Here is a 23,519-nt window from a genome sequence, read left to right on the forward strand (position 1 = left end):
AGGGGCACGGTGGGGCAATGTGTCCCCTTCCCACCTCCGGGACCCAGGGCAGATCGGGCACCACACTCCCCCCTCTCAGTGATGCCTTCAGCCCCCAACTCCTTCAGGAGCCCATAGCAAAGAGACCCCCCCACACTGTCCTGGACTCCCTGAGAGGTGCCTCCCCCCAACTGGAGCACCAAGGACCAAAGTGGCAGCATCTAGTGTCAGTGGGGTTCATGTGGCTCAAGCCAGACCCCTGGGCTGGGGACCCGCCCCCATAGCACTGATCGAGGGCCTGGGCCCAGGGTGTTCACAGCCCCGCCCTCATCTCTCTCTGAGCCCAGCCTGACTCCTCACCTGGAACAAAGCAAAGGCGCCCATCGGCCACTGCTGCTGTCCCATGGGGAGCGGGCCGAGCTGCTGGTGGTGGGATAGGGATCCTCCACCTCCTGCCCTGGGGAGGCTGGAAGGTCCTCACTGAGCGGGCAGGGCGATGCCTCCTGCTGGGAATCAGGGCTGGGCTCCTGGGGCCGCTGCTGCCCACACAACATGCCCCAGAGTCACCCTGCCCGGCTCCCCTCCTGCGCTGGGTCCTGCCTGGCCAGCCGCAGCCTGGCCCAGCTCCATTTCGACCTGGCCTCTCCCACCTCGGCGCCTGCGCTGGGAGCGGGTTTTCTCCGCCAGAAGACTGGGCACTTCCACCTCCTGGCCTGGCCGGGAGCTCCTTCCCCGCCAGTGGGGACGGAGGAGCCGCTGTGCTCCTGGGGAAGATGGCAGCTGCTTCCCACAGGCTCTGGAGCCACCTGCAGAGCCTTCTCCCTGAACATCCTCAGGAGCCTGGCCATCCTGGAACTGAGCGGGGAGCGGGCGTGAGTCTGGGGTCAAGGCAGCCTCTCACTAACCAGCCTGTTTGGTCCCTCCCCATCCCTGCCCCAGCCAGAGCAGCTCCTCCTCCCACACAGGGGTGCATGTAATGCAATCTACACGAACTGACAGGAGTTCATTGCATGATCTGCTCCCAGCGTTCCCCCTCGTCACCCCTGGGGCTGCAATGCCCGGGGAGTCTCCTCCTTTTCGAACACTGGATTCAGTCACTTTGGACAAGCAGCTCCCTCCTGCCGTCCCAGGCCACACTCCCCCCTGGGCTAGAGAAGGAACAGAACCCAGGAGTCCGGACTTCTCCTGGAAAACCATTCCCCACGTCAAAGTCCCGAGGCAGAGCAAGGCCAGGACCTCTGCCTTTCCCATTGATTTCCATGCTCAGCAGCTCACAGGGTCTGGCCCAGCTCAGAGACGCTCAGCCTGGGGAACCCCACAAGGGAAGGGTTGGGAGCCCCATTGCTGGGACCTTTCCAAACACGCTGGAGACGGCTCTGGAGAAGCCCCTCCCCGGTCTGAGAGCGAGGGGCTCCTGGGGGCGGTTTGCAAATCCAATCTCCTTTGGGAGAGATTCTTTTCCCCTCTTTCTGCCTCTCCCCAGACAGACAGGGGACGGCAATGGGGAACCCTAATGCCACTCACTTGCTCTGCTGACGGAGCGATGGATGGAGGATGTTCAGTGTCATTCCTCGCCCTTCTCCTCACTCCCCAAAGCCAAGGCAGGCTGGAGAGGGTGGTGGTGACCTGAGGAGTTACCCTGCCCAGCCAGCAGGCAGGGTGATAGCACTGGGCGATCGACTGGCTGTGAAAACAAGAGTCTGTCTTATTGCCAAGGGACAGAGAAACTCGGCCAGCAGCAGGGGGTGCAGAATACTGGCCTAGTGCGGGGGTGACAGCGCCTCCCAGCTCCTCCCATCCCAGCACTTTACACACCTTCCTGGAGCCTCCCAACCCCCCTGGGCTGTAGGGGCTGCGACCCCAACCCCACTGATGAGAACCAGGCCTGGGGCGGGGAAGCTACTGGCTCAGGGTCACACCAAGTGTCAGAGCCAGGGATGGGACCCAGCAGTCCTTATTTCCAGGCCCCTTCACTAACCACTGCTGCACACTCCCTCCCACAGCTGGCAATTACAACCAGGCCCTCATGTCCGGCCCCCTGCTTTGGGAGGGAGTGTGCTCCGCTGGAGTGATTGGAGCAGGGAACTGGGAGTCAGGACTCCTGGGTTCCATTGCTGGTTTCCTTTTGACCTGTGGGACTTTGGGTAAGTTGCTCCCCGCTCTAGGCTCTGTCCCCAGCAGTCAAATGGGGATTTCATACTTTCCCACTATTGGAAAGTGCTGGGAGAATCCCCCAGCAAAAGCTGCTCTGACAGTGCTAAGCAGCATCTGACCATTAGAGGTCGGAGCGCACTGCCCAGGAGGAGGCGTGTTTGGTTCTGGGCTGTTGGACTACGGGCTTGCAACCATCTGTGCACCCATATTATACTAATTGCATCTAGACCACATCTCCCTAGTTTGTTTGTGAGAATGTCCTTATTAACACCAAGATGGATCACATCTACGGTTTACCCACCTCCACTAGGCCCGTAACCCTGCCAAAGAAAGAGCTAGGATTGGTTTGGAATGATTTGTTCTTGACAAGTCCATGCTCATTAGTCCTAAGAACCAAATTGTCCTGTAGGTGCTGACAAACTGATTGTTTAATAAGGAGTTCCAGTATCTTTCCAGGTATGTTAATGGATGGGAAGACGTTCTTTTTCAGGGATCTCTGACGAGAACTGGGGCACAGCACCTAGTTTGTTGAGGCCATAAAATGGAGACAGGCACCTCTTCTCTTCTCCCAGCACCCCAGATACCTAAAAGGGTGGGACTCACATCCCTCAATGGGCTTTAAAAAAAGACAATGGTTACAATGTGGCCCCAACCATTTCTGGTTTCTGCAGACTAGATGTTTAAGCAAAGTTTAGAATTCCTTGGTGCTCACCACCGTGAAACTGCCCTTTCTCCTTCACAAAGGGCTTTAACGCCCCTTATCTCACCCAGGCTCTCGACTGCCCAAAGTTGGAGAATTGTCCCTGTTCCCACTGCAGAGCACCCCCCACGACACACACACAGAGTCCTCCTGGTGGTGGGAGGGGAACAGAGGAAAGGACAGAAGACGTAAGAGATGAAGAGAAAGGAGGGAGGGATGGAGGAAAAGGTAAAACAAAAAGGATAAACCCTAATCTCCCCAGTGATTCTAAGGGACAAAATCCCAGGTGGGGAATAAAATTCGGCCACCTTAAGCTAGTATTTTCCATGCCTAGAATTCAGCTGGCGCCAGATGCAGCAGACTGAACAGGTTCCAAACCTCTCGGAGGCTCTTACCTTCTAAACAGGGACGTCTGTTTTCTAGTAAAATCAGGAAAAAGAAAAGAGAAAACTCAAAAGAGGTTCCTCCTGGCGCTCATGTACGTGAACCTAAATACTCTCTCAGTCCTCAAAGAGAGGCCTCGAGAAGGAGACTTGCTCAAGCAAAGCTACAGGGGATTCTGAGGTTTCCCTGGCCCTGCGCCCCTGTCCTGCCTGGCTGATGTCAGCATCTCTCTGTGAGGTCACCACCTCCCCAGCACCTTTGACCAATAGGCTGAGGTCCTGCAAAAGGCCTTTGTGATGTCACTGCCATACCCACTCCTCCCCTGCAGTGTTAATGTCCTGCCGCAGGCCAGACACTTTGGAGGTTTGAGCTACACAAAGAGGAGACACTTAGATCTCAAAAATTAGATGAGATGTTTCAGTCTGAGCTAAGTAGTTGCTGCTCTTAACAATTGCAACATAATAAAATACAAATAAAATAAACTATTTCAGCCATTCTATTATGTCCTAATCTGATCTGAGTAAACATGATATAACACCTCATCTTATGCACTGCTCCTAGTGACACTCTCCAATAGATCCCCATCCTCCACCCGCCGGGAGGTAGGTAGGAGCGGATTGTTATCCCTACTTGAAAGAGGGAGAAGCTAAGGCTGAGAAAGGAGAATTGACTTGTCTTAGGTCACAGAGCCAGTCCGTGGCAGAGTTGGGAATAGGACCCAAGAGCCCTGATTTTCAAACTAACCATCGGATCTTGAATTTCAGACATTGAATGACCTGAGTAAAGTGCTCTCAAGTGAGTTCCAGACCAGCAAGAGTTCATAGTAATTATTCAGCAAGTATTTTAGGAGAACTGGAATGGTAGAGAAAATAATGAACTGCAGAGAAGCAGCAAAATTTGTCGAACATATGACTGGTTATGACTATTTACTTGGTCTTAAAAGAAAACAACAGGGACCTGAGTCTCCTCCCTCTCAATAACCCCCTGCTCAGCCAATCAGGGTAGAGACCGAGGGGTGGGAGGATGAGGGTTCTCACCAGAGAGCCCAAAGGATGGCCCAGGTCACCGCTGGGGATCACTGTCTGAGCACTATTTCAGCCCCACATTTTTCGGTGGACCTCCCACAATGGGAGTTGTAGAGCACCCCCCACGACACACACACACCCCTCCTGGTGGTGGGAGGGGAACAGGGGAAAGGACAAAAAAGTAAGAGATGAAAAGAAAGGAGGGAGGGATGGAGGAAAAGGTAAAAGAAAAAGGACAACCCTTAATGTCCCCAGAGATTCTAAGGGACAAAATCCCAGGTGGGGAATAAAATTTGGCCACCTTAAGCTAGTGTTTTCCATGCCTAAAATTCAGCTGGCGCCAGATGCAGCAGACTGAACAGGTTCCAAACCTCTCGGAGGCTCTTACCTTCTAAACAGGGGCGTTAGTTTTCTAGTGAAATCAGGAAAAAGAAAGGAGAAAACTCAAAGGACGTTCCTCCTGGTGCTCACATACATGAACCCAAATACTCTCTCAGACCTCAAAGAGAGATCTCGAGAAGGAGACTTGCTCAAGCAAAGCCACAGGGGTCTCTGAGGTTTCCTTGGCCCTGCGCCCCTGTCCTGCCTGGCTGATGTCAGCATCCCTCTGTGAGGTCACCACCTCCCCAGCACCTTTGGCCAATAGGCTGAGGTCCTGCAAAAGGCCTTTGTGATGTCACTGCCACACCCACCCCTTCCCTGCAGTGCTAATGTCCTGCCACAGGGCAGACACTTTGGAGGTTTGAGCTACTCCCTGTGGATCACCCCGCTCAATGAGTGTTCATTCTAGGAAGCAAGCTGGCTAGACAGTAAAACAGCAGAAGCTGCTCCAAATGCTACACTCGGTTTCTCAGAAATGAGTAGACTTTATGGGCAGAAGAGACAGTTAGAGCATCTAATCTGACCCCCTGCATATCACAGGCCTCCTGTCCACCACAATAGCTACTTTTGGGGCAAACACATTCCGGAAAGGCATCTAGTCTTTATTAATGTCATCAAGAGATCCGAAGTGCATCCGAAGAAGTGAGGTTTTTACTCACGAAAGCTTATGCCCAAATAAATCTGTTAGTCTTTAAGGTGCCACCAGACTCCTTGTTGTTTTTGTAGATACAGACTAACACGGCTACCCCCTGATACTTGACATCAAGAGATGGAGAATCCACCACTTTCCTTGGTAGCTTCTTCCTGTGTTCAATCGTCCTCGCTGTTGAATAGTTGTGCCTTATTTGTCATAGGAATTTGTCTCTTTTCACCTTCCAGCCATTGGGTCTTGTTCTGCCTTTCTCTGCTAGACTAGAGAGCCCTTTAATACCCAGTATTTTCTCTCCATTAAGGCACTTCAACCCTTCAGTGAAGTCCCCTTCAATCTTCTTTTGATAAGCTAAACAAGTTGAGCTCTTTCAATAGCTTATTAGAAGGCATTTTTCTCCAGCCCTCAGAACATTTGGCGGCTCTTTGCTGCCCCAGCTCCAATTTCTAGGACCATCTTTTTCAAAGGAGGACACCAAGACTGGAGGCAGTATTCCAATAGCAGTCTCACTGCTGCTGTGTCACCTCCCTATCCTACTCACTGCTCTGCTCCTACGTCTAATGATGGCTTTAGCACTGTTCACCACAGCATCACACTGGGAGCTCATGTTGAGTGGCTTCTCCACTCTGGCCCTGTGACAATGCGGTTCTGGCGGAACCCAACTGAGAGTGCCAACTCAGGACAAATTGCTAAAACAGGGCAGTTACAGCCCAAGGCTGGGGTTTTTCCACCTCTAAGGCCAACCAAACCAGCCAGACTGAGACTTCGGTCTCATCCCACTGGCTAACCGCAAGTCTCACAAGCAATCTCCTTAGACACTCCAGTTTCCCATTATTACCACCAGTGCCACTCGTTATGGGGACAAATGGTTATGAAAACCAATACCCCAGTAAAAGAAAAAGGTTCTCCTGATCCCAAAGGACCAAGCCCCAGACCCAGGTCAATATGCAAATCAGATCTTACCCACAAATCACGCTGCTGCCAATCCTTTAGAATCTAAAATCTAAAGGTTTATTCATAAAAGGAAAAGATAGAGATGAGAGTTAGGATTGGTTAGATGGAATCAATTACATACAGTAATGGCAAAGTTCTTGGTTCAGGCTTGCAGCGGCGATGGAATAAACTGCAGGTTCAAATCAAGTCTCTGGAATACATCCCCAGCCGGGATGGGTCCTCAGTCCTTTGTTCAGAGCTTCAGTTTGTAGCAAAGTTCCTCCAGAGGTAAGAAGCAGGATTGAAGACCCGATGGAGATGAGGCATCAGCCTTATATAGTCTTTTCCAGGTGTAAGAACACCTCTTTGTTCTTACTGTGGAAAATTACAGCAAGATGGAGCCTGGAGTCACATGGGCCAGTCCCTGCATACTTTGCTGAGTTACAAGGCGTATCTGCCTTCTCTCAATGGGTCCATTGTATGGCTGATGGTCCTTAATGGGCCATCAAGCAGGCTAGGCAGAGCTAATCTCAGCTTGTCTGGGATGTCACCCAGAAGCATAGCATAAGTTTGCCATACAGACAGTATAGAGCCAATATTCATAACTTCAACTACAAAACTGATACACACATATAGACAGCATAATCATAACCAGTAAACCATAACCTTGTCCTAGACACCCCATTTGACCCCCTTTATACAAGATTTGGGTGCCACTACAGGACCTTGGTTGCAACAATGATCTATACGGTCCCAGTTTATGTCAATAACATCACAGGCCCCTAAATCCTTTTCAGAGTCACTGCTTTCCTGGATACACGTCCCCATTCTGGAGGTGTGGCCGGCGTTCCTTGTGGCTACGTTTAGGACCTTGCATTGGGCTCTGCTCAAACTTGTTTTCTTTGAATGGGTCCAGCTTGCCGAATGAGCCAGATCGCTCTGTATAACTGCCCTCTCGCCATCAGGAATTACCACTCTGCCTGTATTTTGTCACCCCCCAATCCTATCCGCAGTGATTGTATGTTTTCTCCCAATTCATTGATAACAATTATTTTAAAAAATTAGTCCTTGAGAGCTTCTTCAGACCCTTAGTACCCAGGACCTGATCCCCACATCACAGTGAGAAATGCTGTCCAGCCCTGCTGGTACATAGGGGATAAGCACAGAACAAACGTACCTTTAGGAGCTGTGTTGTCCATAGGCTCTGAACAACATGTGGGGGTCAGCAGATTACAAACGCACGACAGACCTGTAGTGTAGACAGGTCCCAACTGTGTCTCCGTTTCCCACCCTGTAAAATGGGGAGAACAAACAAAACCTTGATTAGCTCCATTTGATAGCAGGGGAAACCGAGGCACCCAGCGGTGCAGAGACTCGCTCATGGTCCCAAAGCCAGGAATAGAAAACAGCAGATCTGATAGCCAGGCCTGGGACCTAACCCTGGTTTTCCTGGCCTTGCTGCTCTAAGTTTAGTCATAGCCTCCATGTCTTTTTCCCCGTGTCCCTTAACCCCACGTCACTGCAGAAGAGAGATTTTCTGGTAGCCAGCTGGCTCTCCTGCATGTGGATGTCGTTCCAAAAGACGTGCTCTGGCTCAGTCCCATTCTATGGTTGGCTGAAGGAACCACTTGGTCACATTCTAGGCCCTGAGTTATACAGGAGGGGCGACTAGATGCACAGAATGGTCCTTTCTGACCTGAACCTCTATCAATCGCTACATTTTCTGCTGCTAGGAAGAGAACTCTGAACCTATTTTCTCTCATTCACTTTCAGTCGGAATAATTTCAAACCAGGCCAAAGGATTTCCTCTTCCATTGTGTCTTCAGCACCTTTGCGAGCAACCAGTTACTGTTACCCACAGGTTACCAGTTTCAACCTGTCCCAGGGTGAGATGGCCCAGGTGATGCAGCTCCCTAGGGTGAAGGGAATAAGTGTGGGGGTCACGTGACAAGACGCAGGCTGTGACTAGGACCCAGGCCTGCTGAGAGATAGAAGGGCAGCCTGTGCTCAGCCAGGAGAGAGACCCCAAGGGAAGCAGGCATGGGAGGGGCTTGGAGAGTCCTTTAAAGGTCAGGGACAAGCTGGGAAGGGGCCAGGCTGAGCACTAAGGACAAGGCCCTAGGAGGGAAAGACAGGGCAGTTTAGGAGATGGGGCAGATAGTCCAGTTGGTTTCAGCTCCCAGGACCAGACACCCAGAGGTGAAGCTGATTGTCGGGGCTTATCTCCTTCTTCCCCAGTGTAGATCTGATAGTGGAGAAGACTGATGCCGTAAGGGGGAAGTGAGTTACCCCAAGGTCACCCAGTGAGTTTATATCACAAATGCATACTCGGAAGGATCCAATAGAAACATGGATTTTCCAGTCTCTTCTTTCTAGGAGTCCCCAGGGCTAAGGTAAAACCCTGCTGCCCCTCCCCATTCTGCTCACCTCCAAGATGTGCTGGAGTTTGTCTGTGCTGGGGGGTGCTGTCAGCAGGATCAAGAGCTCGTCATCCATGTTCTCTGGGCAGGCCTTGCTCAGAGCCTGCCAGCGGAGGGAGACCAGGGGTCGGGAGCCTGCATTAGCACCGGTGTGCCATTGACCAGGAGCCGGCTGAGGTAAGCGCCGCCTGGCCAGAGCTCGCACCCAGAAACCCTGCCCCAGGTCGGAACCCCTTCCCACACCCTTTCCCTCCCAGACCTCACACCCGGCACCCCAACCCCCTGCCCCAGGTCGGAACCCCCTCCTGTACCCTAATCCCTCCCACACCCCACACCCCCACCCGCACCCCAACCCTCTGCCCCAGCCCGGATCCCCCTCTGGCACCCCAAACCCCTAATCTCCAGCCCAATCCCAGAGCCCACATCCCCACCGGAGCCCTCACCCCTCCCTGCACTCCAACCCCCAACTCGAGCCCAGTGAAAGTGAGTGAGGGTGTGAGAGCGAGCGACTGAGGGAGGTGGGCTGGGCTGGAGTGAGTGGGGGTGGGGCCTTGGGGAAGGGCATGAAAGGGGTTGGGTCAAGGGCGTTTGGTTTTGTGCAAGTAGAAAGTTGACAACTCTACTTAAGGACCTTTGAAAAGCAGCCTCCTTAGCACCGCTCCTGATGCCAGGGGCCAAGGCGCCCCCGGACATGAGAACCACAATAGGCCAGAGCAAAACGCTGCGTTAGAAATCGGAGCTCAGGCTGCCAAGCGAACGATAGCTGACAGACAGGAGATGCGGGAATTCAGGTTGTGCCTTCAGCCAGCAATTGGTGTTCATCCGTTTGCACCACACACACACCTGTAGGCAGGGCCACTATTTCCTTGTCTGTCTGCCTGTTTAGCGTCTCTCGGTCCTTACAGTGCCCATCACCGTGGTGTCTGAGTGGCAAACCAAGGGTTTGATATATGCATATGAAACTGCCTGACTGGAAGGACGTGGTTTGGTGTGGATCAGTGACTGCTGGGGCGATTGGTGGCAGAAGGCTCTGAGGGCCTGGCTCATTCGGACCTGGCTCATTCCAATGGCTTCTACAGCTGACAGCAGCCCAGTCTCCTGCCTGGGTCCGACGCAAACCAGGAAGTTCAGGACCATGGTTAATAAGAGCAGCTCAAAAGATCATTTTCGCTGAGCCCAGCCCTGCACAGATTTCCAGCTTAGGTTTGCATTTTCAGCAAAAGTTCTTCTTGATTATTTTCTCCCAACCCCTTTGTGCCTCCATAACAGCCAGCCACCCCGTCAGTCGCATCCTGGGGCGCTCCAGGGACAGCGTGTGTGCGTGTATGTGTACGTCTGTATATATATGTATGTGTACATGTGTGTACGTGTATGTGCACATGAGTGTGTGCACATGAGTATGCGTGTGTATGTGTGTACATGTACCCCAGTCAGATGTATACATCTGGATTTCCTTTGAAAGAATTTTCAAATTGAGCTGATCAAGTGCAATGGCAAAGCAACCAATTCCTCTGCCCCCCAACTGCCTTCGCTGCTTTAATGTACAACCTGCTCCGCTGGCACCTCTGACTCCTGAAAGCCCTAACGCTCCAGGGGAGCAGGCCGTGCCCTGCCCTGCCCTGGCTGCCCTGGGTGTTACCTCGGAGGGAATCGTTCCAGATTCCAATGGGTGGCAGGTCCAGGGAAGAGCCTTATCTGGGGGAGGCTGTACCAGACCCGCCCGACCCAGGCAGGCTCCCAAATACTCTCTGCTCGGGGCTGATAAGGCTCCTTAGCAGTTTCTCTCCAAACAAATTCCAGTTCAAGACACCTGAGAGCTCCACAGCAGGGCAGCATCCCCAGAGCGCAGCAGGGCGGGGGTTAGGGGGAGCAGTCGGTAGCAGCACCTGCCACTCGTACGGCAGGAGCGAGAAGTGCCAGCCACGTGCTGCCTCCATCCCCAGAGGCCAGGTGAGAGTGAATTCCCACGTCCCCGCACGATTGGTTCCGTCACTCTTCTCCACTTACATGGATTTCCAATGTCAATGTTTCTAACATCAGCTTTGCCAGCTCTCCTTACACCTTTGTCTGCTAGAGCAAAAACCTGAAATGCAGCTACCTCCTCCTGCTGGGTGACTATAGACCTTAATGACAGACCTCGGAACTGCTTAGTCAAGCTGACTAGCTGCAGCCCCTCGGGTTGCCTGCTCGAAGGTGTGCTGGCCAGGCCACAAGTAATTTCTGTGCCTCTTCCCTGCTCCTTCTCAGCATTTGAAAATCATTTGACTAGTGAACCAGAGTCTATACTGGGGAGAGCCCAGGGTGAGAGAGTCACTAGACTCTTGTCAAGGCTGCTTCCCCACTCTGAACTTTAGGGTACAAATGTGGGGGCCTGCATGAAAACTGCTAAGCTTAACTACCAGCTTAGATCTTGTCCACTGCCACCATTCCCAAGTGGATTCCCTTCCCTGGGAAGCCTCGAGAAACCTTTCACCAATTCCTTGGTGAATACAGATCCAACCCCCTTGGATCTAAAAACAAGGAGAAATTAACCATCACCCTCCTTCCTCCCACCAACTCCTGGTGGATCAAGTTCCAAACCTCTTGGATCTTAAAACAAGGAGAAATCAATCAGGTTCTTAAAAAGAAGGCTTTTAATTAAAGAAAAAAGGTAAAAAACATCTCTGTAAAATCAGGATGGAAAATAACTTTACAGGATAATCAAACTTAAAGAGCAATAGGCCAGAGCAAAACGCTGCGTTAGAAATCGGATTCAAAGTACAGCAAACAGAGGTAAACACTCTAGTAAAAGGTACATTTACATGTTGAGAAAACAAAGTAAAAACTAACACGCCTTGCCTGGCTGTTTACTTACAAGTTTGAAATAGGAGAGACTTGTTCAGAAAGATGTGGAGAACCTGGATTGATGTCTGGTCCCTCTCAGTCCCAAGAGCGAATGACTTCCCAAACAAAGAGCACAAACAAAAGCCTTCCCCCCACCAAGATTTGAAAGTATCTTGTCCCCTTTTTGGTCCTTTGGGTCAGGTGTCAGCCAGGTTATCCGAGCTTCTTAACCCTTTACAGGGAAAAGGATTTTGGAGTCTCTGGCCAGGAGGGATTTTATAGTACTGTACACAGGAGGGCTGTTACCCTTCCCTTTATAGTTATGACAACTCTGGTTATACAGTGCTCTGTATACATCTGTGAAGCAGGAGTGCTGAAACCCCAGTCACAGACGGGGTCCAGCCCCAGAGAGCGACAGCCTGGCCCTGGGGGGTGGGGGTGGGAGGGCGACACGGAGAGCAGTTTGGTCCGATGGAGAGCACTGCTGCCAGGTGGCTTATGGGGAGGGGCGGGGGTGGGCTGTGGCGTATGAAGAATTCAGGTTGTTTTGGAAGGGGAGGGGTAGCCATGTTCAGGGGGGAGCTGGGGTGTAGGTGGGACCCCAAGTAGGGGGAATGGTGCAGGGGAACCCTGGGTTTGGCAGGGAGCCCCCAGTCAGCAAAACGGCTGAGCGAGCTGGTTGCCCGGGACAGGCTGAGGATGTCCCCGCTTGCAGCGTCATGCTCCAGCCTGGCGAGGGATGGCTGGCTGGGGAAGGCACCAATCGCAGCCTGCAATGGGCAGAGTGGGGGGTGGGGGTGGCTTCCAGCACGAACAGCGGAGATGGGAGGCGGGAAGGGGAGAGGTCAGTGCCCTGGGCAGGGGGATCCCCCGCTCCCCCACTGCAAAACAGCACACCCCCACCTCACCACCAGCAACCGAGATGGAGGGGACAGCTTAGTGCACGGGGGGGGCTGGGTCCCTGATACTCCCAACTGCAAAATAGCAACCCCCTCCCCCCTGTCTGCACCCCAGATGCTGAGGAGGGAGGAGGAAACCTTCCAGCTGCACCTCAGCGGCTCCCAGCTTCCCTGAAAACATCCCTCTTTCCAAACCTGCCCCCAAACCCCCTCCTACGCACGCTCTCCACGCAGGATCTGTCAGGAAGGCCAATTAGACAGGGCCTTGTGTCCTGGGGATGCACTGAAGGGCCATGGTCAGGAGGGGAATGGAAAGATGCAGTTTGGGGGGGGGGGCAATGCCCCTTCACATTCCCCCCCATCTTCACCCCTGCCAGTGGACCAGCCAGGACTACGTCATGGCCCATCTTTGGGCTACAGCCCACGATTTGGGAGCCCTGCCTGAGGGTGAACTTCATCAGGCCCAGCTGACTTGTTCTTTAGCCTGTTCTTTCCCTGTTCCGGGTGCTCCTGCCCCTGGCTGTTAGCATTAATGGTGTTCAGCATCTGGTCACAATGAACTTTGATTGAAGTGAAGACTGAAGCCAAACAGGCAGGAAATGCTCAGAGATGCTCAGAGGACGTCAGCCTGACAGATAAATACACTGCTAGGAGCTGGATTATACCATGTTATGGGTGGAGTTAAAATCTCATTGACACAGCTGTGAGGATGCACTCTTCATTTAAGACAGCTGGAAGCAACAGGTAAGGGGGCCTCGTGTAGAACAAGCCATGATGGCGTGTGCACAGAAACTAGCCCCAGGTGGGCAGAGGATGCCACCGAGCATTGTTCTGAGCTGGTGCGTGTGTGAAAGAGACAAGCCGGGCAGTGCAGCCAGGACACGGAGGCAGAGCAGGAAAGTCGAGCAGAGCCTGTCAGCATGGTGTGATCGTGGGAGGAGCATAGAGAGCTTTTGGGCCAGGTGCTGGCTAAAGAGGCTTGGAGCTGAGAGCAGGGAGGCTAATCCCTGCTGTTGGCTCCTGCTGTGTTTGGAGAAGCAGGACTCTGTATGTTCCTTGTCAATAAACAAGACATCAAAAAATTACCAGACTCCACTGCCAATTTCTGCTCCCCACTGGAACATCCCCAGGGCCCCAAACTTTGACTAGCCCCTTGGGTTGAAGAGGGACACCAATATCTTTATTGTGTGGTTTCGTTGCACGTCTATCTAATCTCAGTGGTTTATCAGCAACTAATTACTGTTGCAATGTTTTCTCATGTAATAACCATATTTATTAAAAACACAGAGGCCAGGTTTTTGAACCCAAACTCACCACTGCTAATACATGCAGGATTCAGATATAAAGTCCTGTCTTTGAGTCATCCCCCATTTAAATGCTCAATGACAGTTGCTAGAAATCCAGTGTCATGATTCATTGATCACTAATGCCAAGGGGCAGTGGCAGGGCTGGGAGAAGCAGAGGTAAATGTGGGTCTAAAGTCGTAGTGAGTGACATGGCTTCCAGCGAGGCAGAGTGGAAGCGGGGGTCCAGTTATACACACCAATCACACTCTTCGTGTCATTCGAACGCACCGGCGGGGTCAGCTCTCAGCGTTTATTCCAGGGGATTTACCGTGCAGAAGCCAACAGGGAAGGGGGTGAGCAGAGTGGAGGCATTGCAGGGTCTGCACTGATTAGGTGGGGGATGGCGCTCAGTGTCTGATCTAATATGGTCTCCCCTTCTCAGCAGCACCGGCTCCCAAGGAGGATGGGCTCCTCCTGCCGGACCCAGCACACGTCTGTTGGCTTAACCAGGATGAGGGTAGACTTGCACTCCCCACTCGTACAGAACCCTGCCCAGTAGATGTAGCCTTTCCCATTGAGCAGGACGTTCTGACACTTGTCGTACCACCAGCCTCCATAGCTACTTGCGCAATTCCCACTGGTCTGGTCCTGATCCTTGTCACTTGTGCTGAACTTCATGTTGTCGTGTATGCCCCCCAGGCCGGAGGGGTAGGTGGTGAGATAGTCCTCGCCGTCCCCAGAGTACCTGCCCAGCCTCAGAGGGTACCCGCTGGGCTCATCCTCGACACTGATGATGTTGTACTCTGCGTAGCGGGTGTTGTTGGATTTGTCCTCCATGACAAAGCGGACCTTGTAGATGTTCTGCCGCGTGAGCAGGGACAGGTACTCGTTGCCCAGCCAGTAATCCTGCTGCACGTTCCCAAAGCCGTACTTGTAGGTGCTCCAGGACTCCTTCCAGGTGATCTCTGTGTTGTAAGAATTTCTCTGGACAACGGTCCAGCCTTTGCTTTCGGTGTCCATGTCACACCACACCACTCGAGGGGGAGAGCCTGCCGGCTGGATGACATGGAACCCGCTGGGGCTGTCCCTGGGGATGTTGCTGCAGTCTTTGGGGAACCCTGAAATGCCACGAACATCAGGTTAAGGGGGCAGGTGGGGGCGGGGGGAGAGAGAGCGCTAGCTAGCTCTCTCAAATCAGCCTGTGGTAACTGGAGCCTGGGTTTTTAGAGGCAGGTCCTGTGTATTTCACAATACTACAGCCACAGAATCCGCCCCGGCCATTCCTGGCCACAGAATCCGGCTCCAGATCTTACACTTTCATTTTACCAATGTAACCCTTCTGCCCATCTAAGTTGGCAGCAACAAAGGCCGGGTTCTGTATCTAGAGGTTCCGTTTCAATAACACAATGCAAAACTGGCTCGAGCCCCACCCAGTGACCTGGGACAATTACATACCACCCCCTGGGTGCCTCTAAGAGGCAATACTTCCCCTCTCGCAAGCACGGAGTCTGAGTGTAACAGAAAATGTTTAATAACATGAGGTAAACAACATCAGCATTAAATTGGAAAAACACCACAAACAGGCTTCATGAGCAAAAAAACCCACCCCAGCAAATTGGGCTGTGTCCTTTCCCTTTGGTTCTTGAAACCAGCAACCCAAGAATCACCAAAGTCCCAAAAATCCAACAACCCCAAAGTCTCTTGGGTCCAGCAACACAAGGATCGCCAAAGTCCCAAAAGTCCGACAACCCCTGGTCAGTGCAGCCCCAGAGTTCAAGCGGGGGGGGGAGGGAGGAAGGCACGCAGGGTGTTAAGGGGCACCTTACGTGATCCGAGGCCGACTGGCTGCCTCTCCGTGGGGTTCCGCCGCAGCCTTCTCCACGAGCCGCTCCCGCCGTCCACGAACTGCTCTAGCAGCTGCTCCGCTCTGCTCACCGACCTGTGAGCCGCTCAGCTTTGCTCCACTTCAGCAGTTCCTTGGGCCGCTCCCACAAAGCTCCGCTCTGCTCGCTGCTTCTCCAGCCGCTCCACCCTGCTCACCGTCCCGTGAGGCTCCACTCTGCTAGCTGCTCTGCCAGCCGCTTAGCAATACAGCTTCAGGCTCCCCCACTAGTTAACACAGTCTCAGTGATCTCAGCTCTTAATAACTTTAGCTCTTTTGTGATTTCAGCTTTTTGCAATTTCAGTTCATAGTAGGGGAACCCCAGTGCTAGTGCACCATTGGCCAAAGTGAATTCAGCTCAGCAGCCTGTAACTAGACTCCTAATGGAATCAAAGTTAGCTCTGACATTCAACAGTGGAGAGAGAAGGTACTGCAATTCATGTTTCAAACCCTGAAAAAGGACCCATACAATCAGATATAAATACCTGTTCACATCCTCTTTCCCTTCACTGGGTTTTGTAACCCATGCCCCTTGTCAAGCAAGTGCTACTTAGGTAATGGTGAAGGACTCACTCAGTCCTTCTGTCATACAAGAGTTCCACTGGCCTTGATTCACAGAATCAGGGTAACAAAACTTTATTCTTCCTGCCCCAATAACAGAGAAACTGGGGATCCCACACCAGCCAAAGTAACCACTTTGAGTTGCTGTTGTTTCATGCCAGGCGAGTGGGTGTGCCTCTGCAAACCAGATCAGCCCCTGGAGTTCTTTTCCACACTCGCCATAATTCACCACCAGATGTCAGGGTAGAGCTCATCCTGACTCTGCTTACATCAATAAAATTAAATAATAATAGTTTCTTGCTCTGCTGGTTTTGAAGAAACCTTGAGGAGATGAGTCAAGTGTAAAGCAAGGCTCTGTATCCTTCCTGAGTCCGTACTGCTGAAGAAATCGTTTGGCGAGGGTGGGGGAGATGCTGCCAGATCCATCTCAGCAAATGTTAATTATGAAACCCATCAGTGACAATTTAAATGGGATTTCTCAAAGAGCCTAAGGGAGTTGGACACCCGACTGTGATTGGAATTCAGTGGGATTTAGGCACCCAACTCCCTGTGGCGCCTTTGAAAATTCCAGACATCCTATCAAGGGGCTTGTCTTTGGGGCAGAAATTGTCCCGAACTATCCTGGTAGAATGAGAGCACTGTGGTTATACTGCCCCTCCCCTCCCCAGGGTCCTTCCTCGAGTCTGAGCCCCCCAGCTCCCCTACCCCCCAGACAATCCCCCTGTGTGCCCCACCAGCTCTGCCCCCCTCCCCCATAGCTGAGCCAAGGGGGAGGAGCTGCTGAGCTCAGCGAGGGGCAGGGGCTCAGGGCCACCTCTGGAGCTGGCTCGGCCCCTGGCCTGCCTGGGCAAGCCCCTGAGCAGCTCCCAGAGCCGCTGGAGGTGTGGGGAGAAGGGAATGAAAACCCCTGACAAGGAGGAACTGGCTCTCCCTGCTGCCTGGACTCTGGGGGCAAGGCTTCTAGGCATGAGCGAGAGATCCCCAGCTGTTAGCCGGGGCTAGCCCTAGTAAAGGAGTTGGTGAGATGGAAGGGTAGAACTCCCAGCCAATTTGGGGGGGTGCCTGGTTCCCACACGCTGCCCTGCGGTTGGCACCAGCGCTCTTCAGTCACTGCCGGCGGCTTGGCAGCTGCCGGAGAAAGGGATAACGAAGCTGTGGAAAGCAAACAGGCAGTCGAGCAGCACCTCCCCCACCCCGGCTGGCCCATTCCCAGGCGCTGGAGGCCTCCGAATGGGAGTAGTGGGCTCACTAGCGCAGGCCGGCCTTGCGAACCCTTCAGAGAACTCAGCGTTTCTTTGGGCCCAGCGCTGGTGGGGGGGCGGGAAGGTGCATTCAGTGGATAAGTGGATCTAGGGGTGACCCCGGCATGGGGGAGAGGAGAAGAATCAGGCCCACGATGCCCTGATCTCGGATATGGCAGATGATAGAAGCTCTCCGACGGGTTCTCTACTCACCCCTCTCGACCTTCTTGTGGGCCAGGGCCCCGTTGCCCTGCACGGGGGCTACGCCAAGGAGCGTCATCATGGACAGCGCAGACAGAAGCAGGAGAGAGCTGGACTGGAACCCTGCAGGGGACAGAAACCGCTGGACATGAAACCAGGAGAGAGTTTCACAAGTGCCTAAATCCCACTAGAACTCACTGGGATTTAGGCACTTAAGTGACTTAGCCACTTTTGAAAATGTTACCCTTAGACGCTAAGGCCAGAGTTTTCAGAGGGCTCAACTACTGGGCCAGATTTTCAGAAGAGCTCAGCTCCCAGGTACGCACCGCAGGACATGGCTGCATGTTCAAAGGGGCTCAGCATGGGCGGGGTGGGCCCAAGTCTCTGGAGACGGGGTGAAGCCCACCATTCACCTCTCCCCCGGCCCGGCCACTGTCTCCGTCTCTGCAGCCGGCCCGATTAGCACACAGCTGGGACCCAGCTGCATGGTAAAAACCATTCAAAGATTGCGACTCCGATTGCCTGGCTCCCGGGTCCCGGGCGGGTCAGGGCCGGCTGGAGCGCTCCCTGTGGTGGGGAAGGAGCTGCCTCCTCTCTCCCCACGCTGCACCACTGCAAGGGGAGTGCTGCTCGGAGCAACACCCTCTGTCCCAGCTCCCCCCGTCCACAGTCACTACCACCAGCCGGAGGGCAGTGCCCGCTCACCCACACAGAGACAGCAGCTGGGCAGCCTCCGGCAGGGCTCTGCCCCCCTCAGATGAGTGCCAGGTGAGAGGGGCCCAGGGCGCAGAGCTGCTGTGTGCCCCACGCCAGGCATGCTGCCCCCTGCACTGCAGCCCAGCAGCCCAGAGGGGGCCAGCTGCTGACACTGCAGCTGTTCTGTGGGCCCAGCTCAGGCCAGGCTTAAAGTGGGCAGAGTTGCCAGGGGCCACAGTCCTGGCCAAAAAGAGTTCAAAATGGAGCCGGGTCCCTGAGGGGTGCACTGTAAGCGCTGCCCTAGCAAGGGCATGGCCATTTATTTCAGCCGGGATTAACATAGACACCCCTCCCCTGCCCCACACATGCTTTTCCCAGGCCACCTTCAGCACTCAGCACAGGGATTCACAATGACCTTGCCGGGATCAGCAGCCCAGAGCAATCCAGACTCTTGGACAGAAACCGGCTCATTCACCCCCCCCTCCGCCCCCAAGTATATCTATCCCGGCCCTGGTATTACATCTTGTGTAGCTACAGCCCACATAACGCAGAGCACGGCATATGCAGCCCCCAATAGTAAAATGGTTGAGAACCCTACAGCAGAGGCTCACGTGTGAAGCTCCAGAGGTCCCAAGTTTGATTATAGCTGCTGCCGGCCCATGACAGGTGCAAAATGGCAGCTTTTTGTGGGGTGGGGCGGGGTGGGGCGGGCCGGGCAGAGTGTGTGTGTGTCAAACCAGAACAGGCTAAAGCCGCACTGGAGTCCGGCACCGTGCTTTCTGTCAGCCATCATTGTATTCATGTGGTGTTGCAAAGTTAGAAAGTCCACAACTAACCCCAAAAGTGACCGTGATACAAACGTGCAAATGAATGAGAGAGAGAGAGAGAGAGAGAACACCGTGTAAACGACACACCGAAACACACTGCTGCAATGGAAACACTTTGCCCAGACATGATCCCCAAACAGATTTCATTGGAAACATCTTCTTTTTGGAGCTGCCTGGACCCAAATTCTTCAGACAATGTCACAGCCCAAGTAACTGTGACACGCTGCCAGCAATCTCAGGTATCCTTGTGTGAGAGAGGAGAGAGGCGTAACCCCATGGCAGGCAAAGGGTTAACGCTTTAAAGGAGAAGGATTTCAGTGAGTCTGACAAGCCAGAACTACAATGTTTGGAACTGAAGTGAAATACCAATCTGGAGTCACTCATCCTTGAAAACACGCCTCCCCTTCTCCTGACGCCCCAGAGGAGCGGGGACACTGCCAGCTAGCAGCCGTTCACACACTCTAATAGTCTAAGACACAGAGGGCCTGAGTTCGACCTGTGACCTTGGAAAACTCATTACACTGCACCATACCTCAGTTTCCCCATTTTTAAAACATGGCTTATGCTAGTTCCTTTGTGTTCTAAAGTATTTTGGCCCCAATGCCCAAAGGCACCTGGGGCAGGGCGGGAGGATTCCTGCTTAGGGTCCAGCAGAGCGCTGGGCAGGGGATCCCCGCCAGGCTCCTGGTACCCCATGGCCCCGGGGGCACTCTTTACCCACCAGGAGGCACTGCCAGACTCCTAGCTAGCCAGGCTCATGAACCCCTCTCCCCACCCCCCTCGGACTTTCAGTTCCATTTGGTATCACTAACCCTTGCTTAGCACGTGAGGTTACAGAGACTGAACCCCCGCTCCCGCCATTGTCCCGACAGGTCATGGCCGGGTGAGGAGATACCTGAGTGGGATGGGCTGGAGCGAGACTGCGCTGCTGCTGCATCTGTCCCACAGGGAAGAGGATCAAACTGGATTCATTCAGCGACTGTCAAGGCAGCTGCTCTCTGTGTCCCAGCTCTCTGGCTGGGATAAAGGGGGCAGGAACTGGTGCATTAGAGGGAACAGCTCCACGTCCGTATAGTTCTGGAAAAGAGCACCCAGGCGGTTCACCCGCATGCACGCTTCTCGACCCTGCAAGCTGCTAGCACCTGGCACACGCCATCGAAATGTGCAACAAAGGACACGAGATGGGACCTGTTTATTTTGTTGAACGTGGCACCAGTTTGCTTAGTGTGATGTGCTCCAGTCTGCTCATTTGGGGACCAGGTTTTGGGATGAGGGGGAGTTTGTGCTGTCACACAGGCAACGAATGAATCTCCCACATGCAATTCATGCTGCCTCCTCCCCCCCGCCCGCACACCCCGAATGCCAGCTGCAGCCGGCCCCATAAGTCTGGCTGCCCCAACAAACTGGTAAAGCAGCTTCCAGTGGATTCTGGCTGATTCTGGCTACGCATCTGTGATGAACTGGGACTGTTCTTACTGTGGTCTTTGAATGCTGACTGGGGAGTGTGGCTAGGATCGTCTGCATTGGGGGATGGGAGACTGACCGGAGAATACCTGAGCATGTAACATGAGAACCCAGGAAGGGGTTAGAGGCCAGGTGACACCTTTGCCCAGGAAACTGAACAAAGGCTGTGGGAGGGGTCGCAGAAGGGAGAGTTTCAGGAGCTGGCTGGTGGAATGGCTGGGAGGCAGACAGGGCTCTGACCTCCCAAGGGGGCTGGGGTGCCCGAGGACCCCAAGATGGACCTAACTGAGGGGGTCCTGTTTTCTGTGCCTGCGGGACCTGTCTTGAACTGTGTCCCTGTCGTCTAAATAAACCTTCTGCTTTACTGGCTGGCTGAGAATCATGGTGAATCGCAGGAAGCCGGGGGTGCAGGGCCCTGAGTCCCCCCACACTCTGTGACAGGATCACCCCCATCAGCTGGGCGTGCTGGGCCGACCCCATGCACAACAGGGGCAGCAGCGTGGCCGCCCTCACGCTCTGATTGTGACTCGGGATTGTGGAGGCTTCTCACCTGTCCCATGGAAACGTGGCCAAAGGCGCCAATTGTCCCTTCATCAAAATGGCGCCATCTCCCACTGCTGCCAGCGGGGCTCAGGCCTGCGCGAGGGCCGCCCCGTCCCCACGCTCTGTCTGCATGTGGCAGGCAGGCTTCCCTCCTGACGCTGGCTGCCACCTCCCGCTGGGCTCCAGGAGGCTGAAGCCGAGCCCACAGGCAGACTGTCTGAGGCCATGGTTCAGGGCCTGGACAGCGCATGGGGACTGTGAGGGTATGTGGGGGGAAGGCTGAGCGGTTTGCAGGGGGGTGTGGGGGCAGGGATAGGGGGCAGGCTGAGGGGGAGAGAGGGATATGGGCATGAGGGAGACAGAGTGTGCAGGGGGAACGCTGACAGGGGTAGTAGGTGTGGAGGGCAGGAAGAAGGCTGAGGGGGCCAGGGAGTGTGGGGGGCAGGGGGAAGGCTGAGGGGGGCATGGGGATGGGGCAGAGGGGAGGCTGAGGGGGTTGGAGGTGATCATGTGGGATATAAGAGCGGCTGAGGGAGGTGCAGGGCATGTGGGGGCAGGGGGCAGAAGAATGTGGGGGAAGGTTAAGGGGGCCGGGGTGTGGGGAGCCGAGGGAGGCTGAGGGGGGTACAGGGGGATGGGGACAGGAAGGAGGCTAAGGGAGGCAGGAGGGAGGCTCAGGGAGATGTGGGGGGCAGGGGAGAGGCTAGGGTTTGTGCGCAGAGGACAGTCATAGAATCATAGAATCATAGAATATCAGGGTTGGAAGGGACCTCAGGAGGTCATCTAGTCCAACCCCCTGCTCAAAGCAGGACCAATTCCCAACTAAATCATCCCAGCCAGGGCTTTGTCAAGCCGGGACTTAAAAACCTCCAAGGAAGGAGACTCCACCATCTCTCTAGGTAATGCATTTCGGTAGGGCTTAGGGGCCACAAACGAGACCAGGGCCCCCTGGTGCTAGGCGCTGTCCAAACACATGATGAGAGATTGGCCCCACCCCAGAGAGCCTACAGTCTACACAGACAAAAAGTGGGTGGGGAAACAGAGGCACGGAGAAATGAAGTGACCAAAGCTAAAGAGCAGGTCAGGAATAGAACCCAGGTGTCCTGACGCCCAGGCCTGTGCCCTCAACCAAACCTATACGGCTATCCTGAGGTCAGCACATCCTTCAAACGGGGACCTGTGCTCGGAACCAAATACAGGGCACGTTCCTTTTGGCTTCTTTCTGATGAATAAAGGGTAGTTGTTTTTAAAGCCCTGTGGGGTTTGATTTGCTTTTACATTAGAAATGCAGATCTTGTCCACCCTTCTTTTTTCGTGGCTGGCTCTATGGGTGACGACAGAACTACTGGGTTGACGAGGTCGGTTTATTATTATTTAACATTTCTCTCGTGGTAGTACTGAACGACCATTATCAGCTGGGCCCTACTTTTGCTGGGGCTGTACAGACATACCTCAAGTGTCACTCCCGTGCTATTCTGTTCTGTGCAGGTCATTATACCACGTTCACCACCACAGTATCGCAGCACCTTCCAGTGGTGCATTACGCTACATGACTAACACCCATCACGTATTTGTTCCCTTGTCCTCTCCCAAGGGTGAGAAGTGTGCCCGATCAAGAGGGCTTTTTAATAATACACACACACACGTTGCTGTGTGTGTATATCAGAGAAGGCGCTGTAAAGAAATGCCTTGTTTTGGAGCGGATGGTGGGGCGGTTTGGGATGGTCCTTAGGGGCACCTTAGAGACTAACAGGTATATACACAGCACATGAAAAGATGGGAGTTGTCTTACCAAGTGGGAGGTCAGTCTAATGAAGTCATCTGATGAAGTGGGTTCTAGCCCACGAAAGCTTATGCCCAAATATATTTGTTAATCTCTAAGGTGCCACAAGGACTCCTCGTTGTTTTTGCTGATACAGACTAACATGGCTACCACACTGAAACCTGTCTCTTGTTATAGCGTCCTACTGTGCCAGAGAAGCAAAACTATCACCCACAGTCTGTGCCCCAGAGAACTTACAGTCCAAACAGGGTGACAGAGAAGTATACTAAGACGTGCACAGTACACTCAGTGTGATCACAGATTTGCACAGCTTTCTCACAAGTACCAAGGATATGAAACCTGAGTGATCAAGGGAGGAAGGAAGGGGGTTTTGGTCAGGCTGCTTGAAACAGGTGCATGGGGAGGAGGTTGGTTGTTCTGGTTGGCACCCATTTCACTCAAATGCCGAACACACAGTAGGGAGAAAAGCTCTCTTTGCTAAATATTCAGTGGTCATGCTCCTTTGGTTTGAGGGATTAGAAAACTCCCTCTGGAGCCCACCAGCAGAAACAGGGAAGCTAAGACTGGGTATGTCTAAAGTGAAAAACAAGAAAGAAACAATTAAAAAAAAAAAAGCCTTTTCATGCTTTCTTTATCCACCATAAAGAAGAAAAAAATAAGAGCTCAAACCCAATTGTTTAGCATGTCA

General features: G+C 53.5%; 2 protein-coding genes across 3 annotated transcripts in view; one reads left to right on the forward strand and one right to left on the reverse strand.

Moving 5' to 3' along the window:
- The window catches only part of LOC128846412 (fibrinogen-like protein 1-like protein), a 196,968-nt gene that overhangs the window by 112,758 nt on the left and 60,691 nt on the right, over nt 1-23,519 (forward strand). The gene's annotated exons all lie outside the window — the stretch shown is intronic.
- On the reverse strand, nt 12,533-17,636 carry LOC128846413 (fibrinogen-like protein 1-like protein). The gene is made up of 2 exons (XM_054045498.1): nt 17,531-17,636; nt 12,533-14,751 (listed from the first exon to the last, which is right to left on the reverse strand). The coding sequence occupies exons 1-2, from the start codon at nt 17,598-17,600 to the stop codon at nt 14,072-14,074; spliced, it is 750 nt and encodes a 249-aa protein (XP_053901473.1). The 5' UTR covers nt 17,601-17,636; the 3' UTR covers nt 12,533-14,071.

Source organism: Malaclemys terrapin, chromosome 12 (assembly GCF_027887155.1).
Source record: "Malaclemys terrapin pileata isolate rMalTer1 chromosome 12, rMalTer1.hap1, whole genome shotgun sequence".
Classification (NCBI taxonomy): domain Eukaryota; kingdom Metazoa; phylum Chordata; order Testudines; family Emydidae; genus Malaclemys; species Malaclemys terrapin.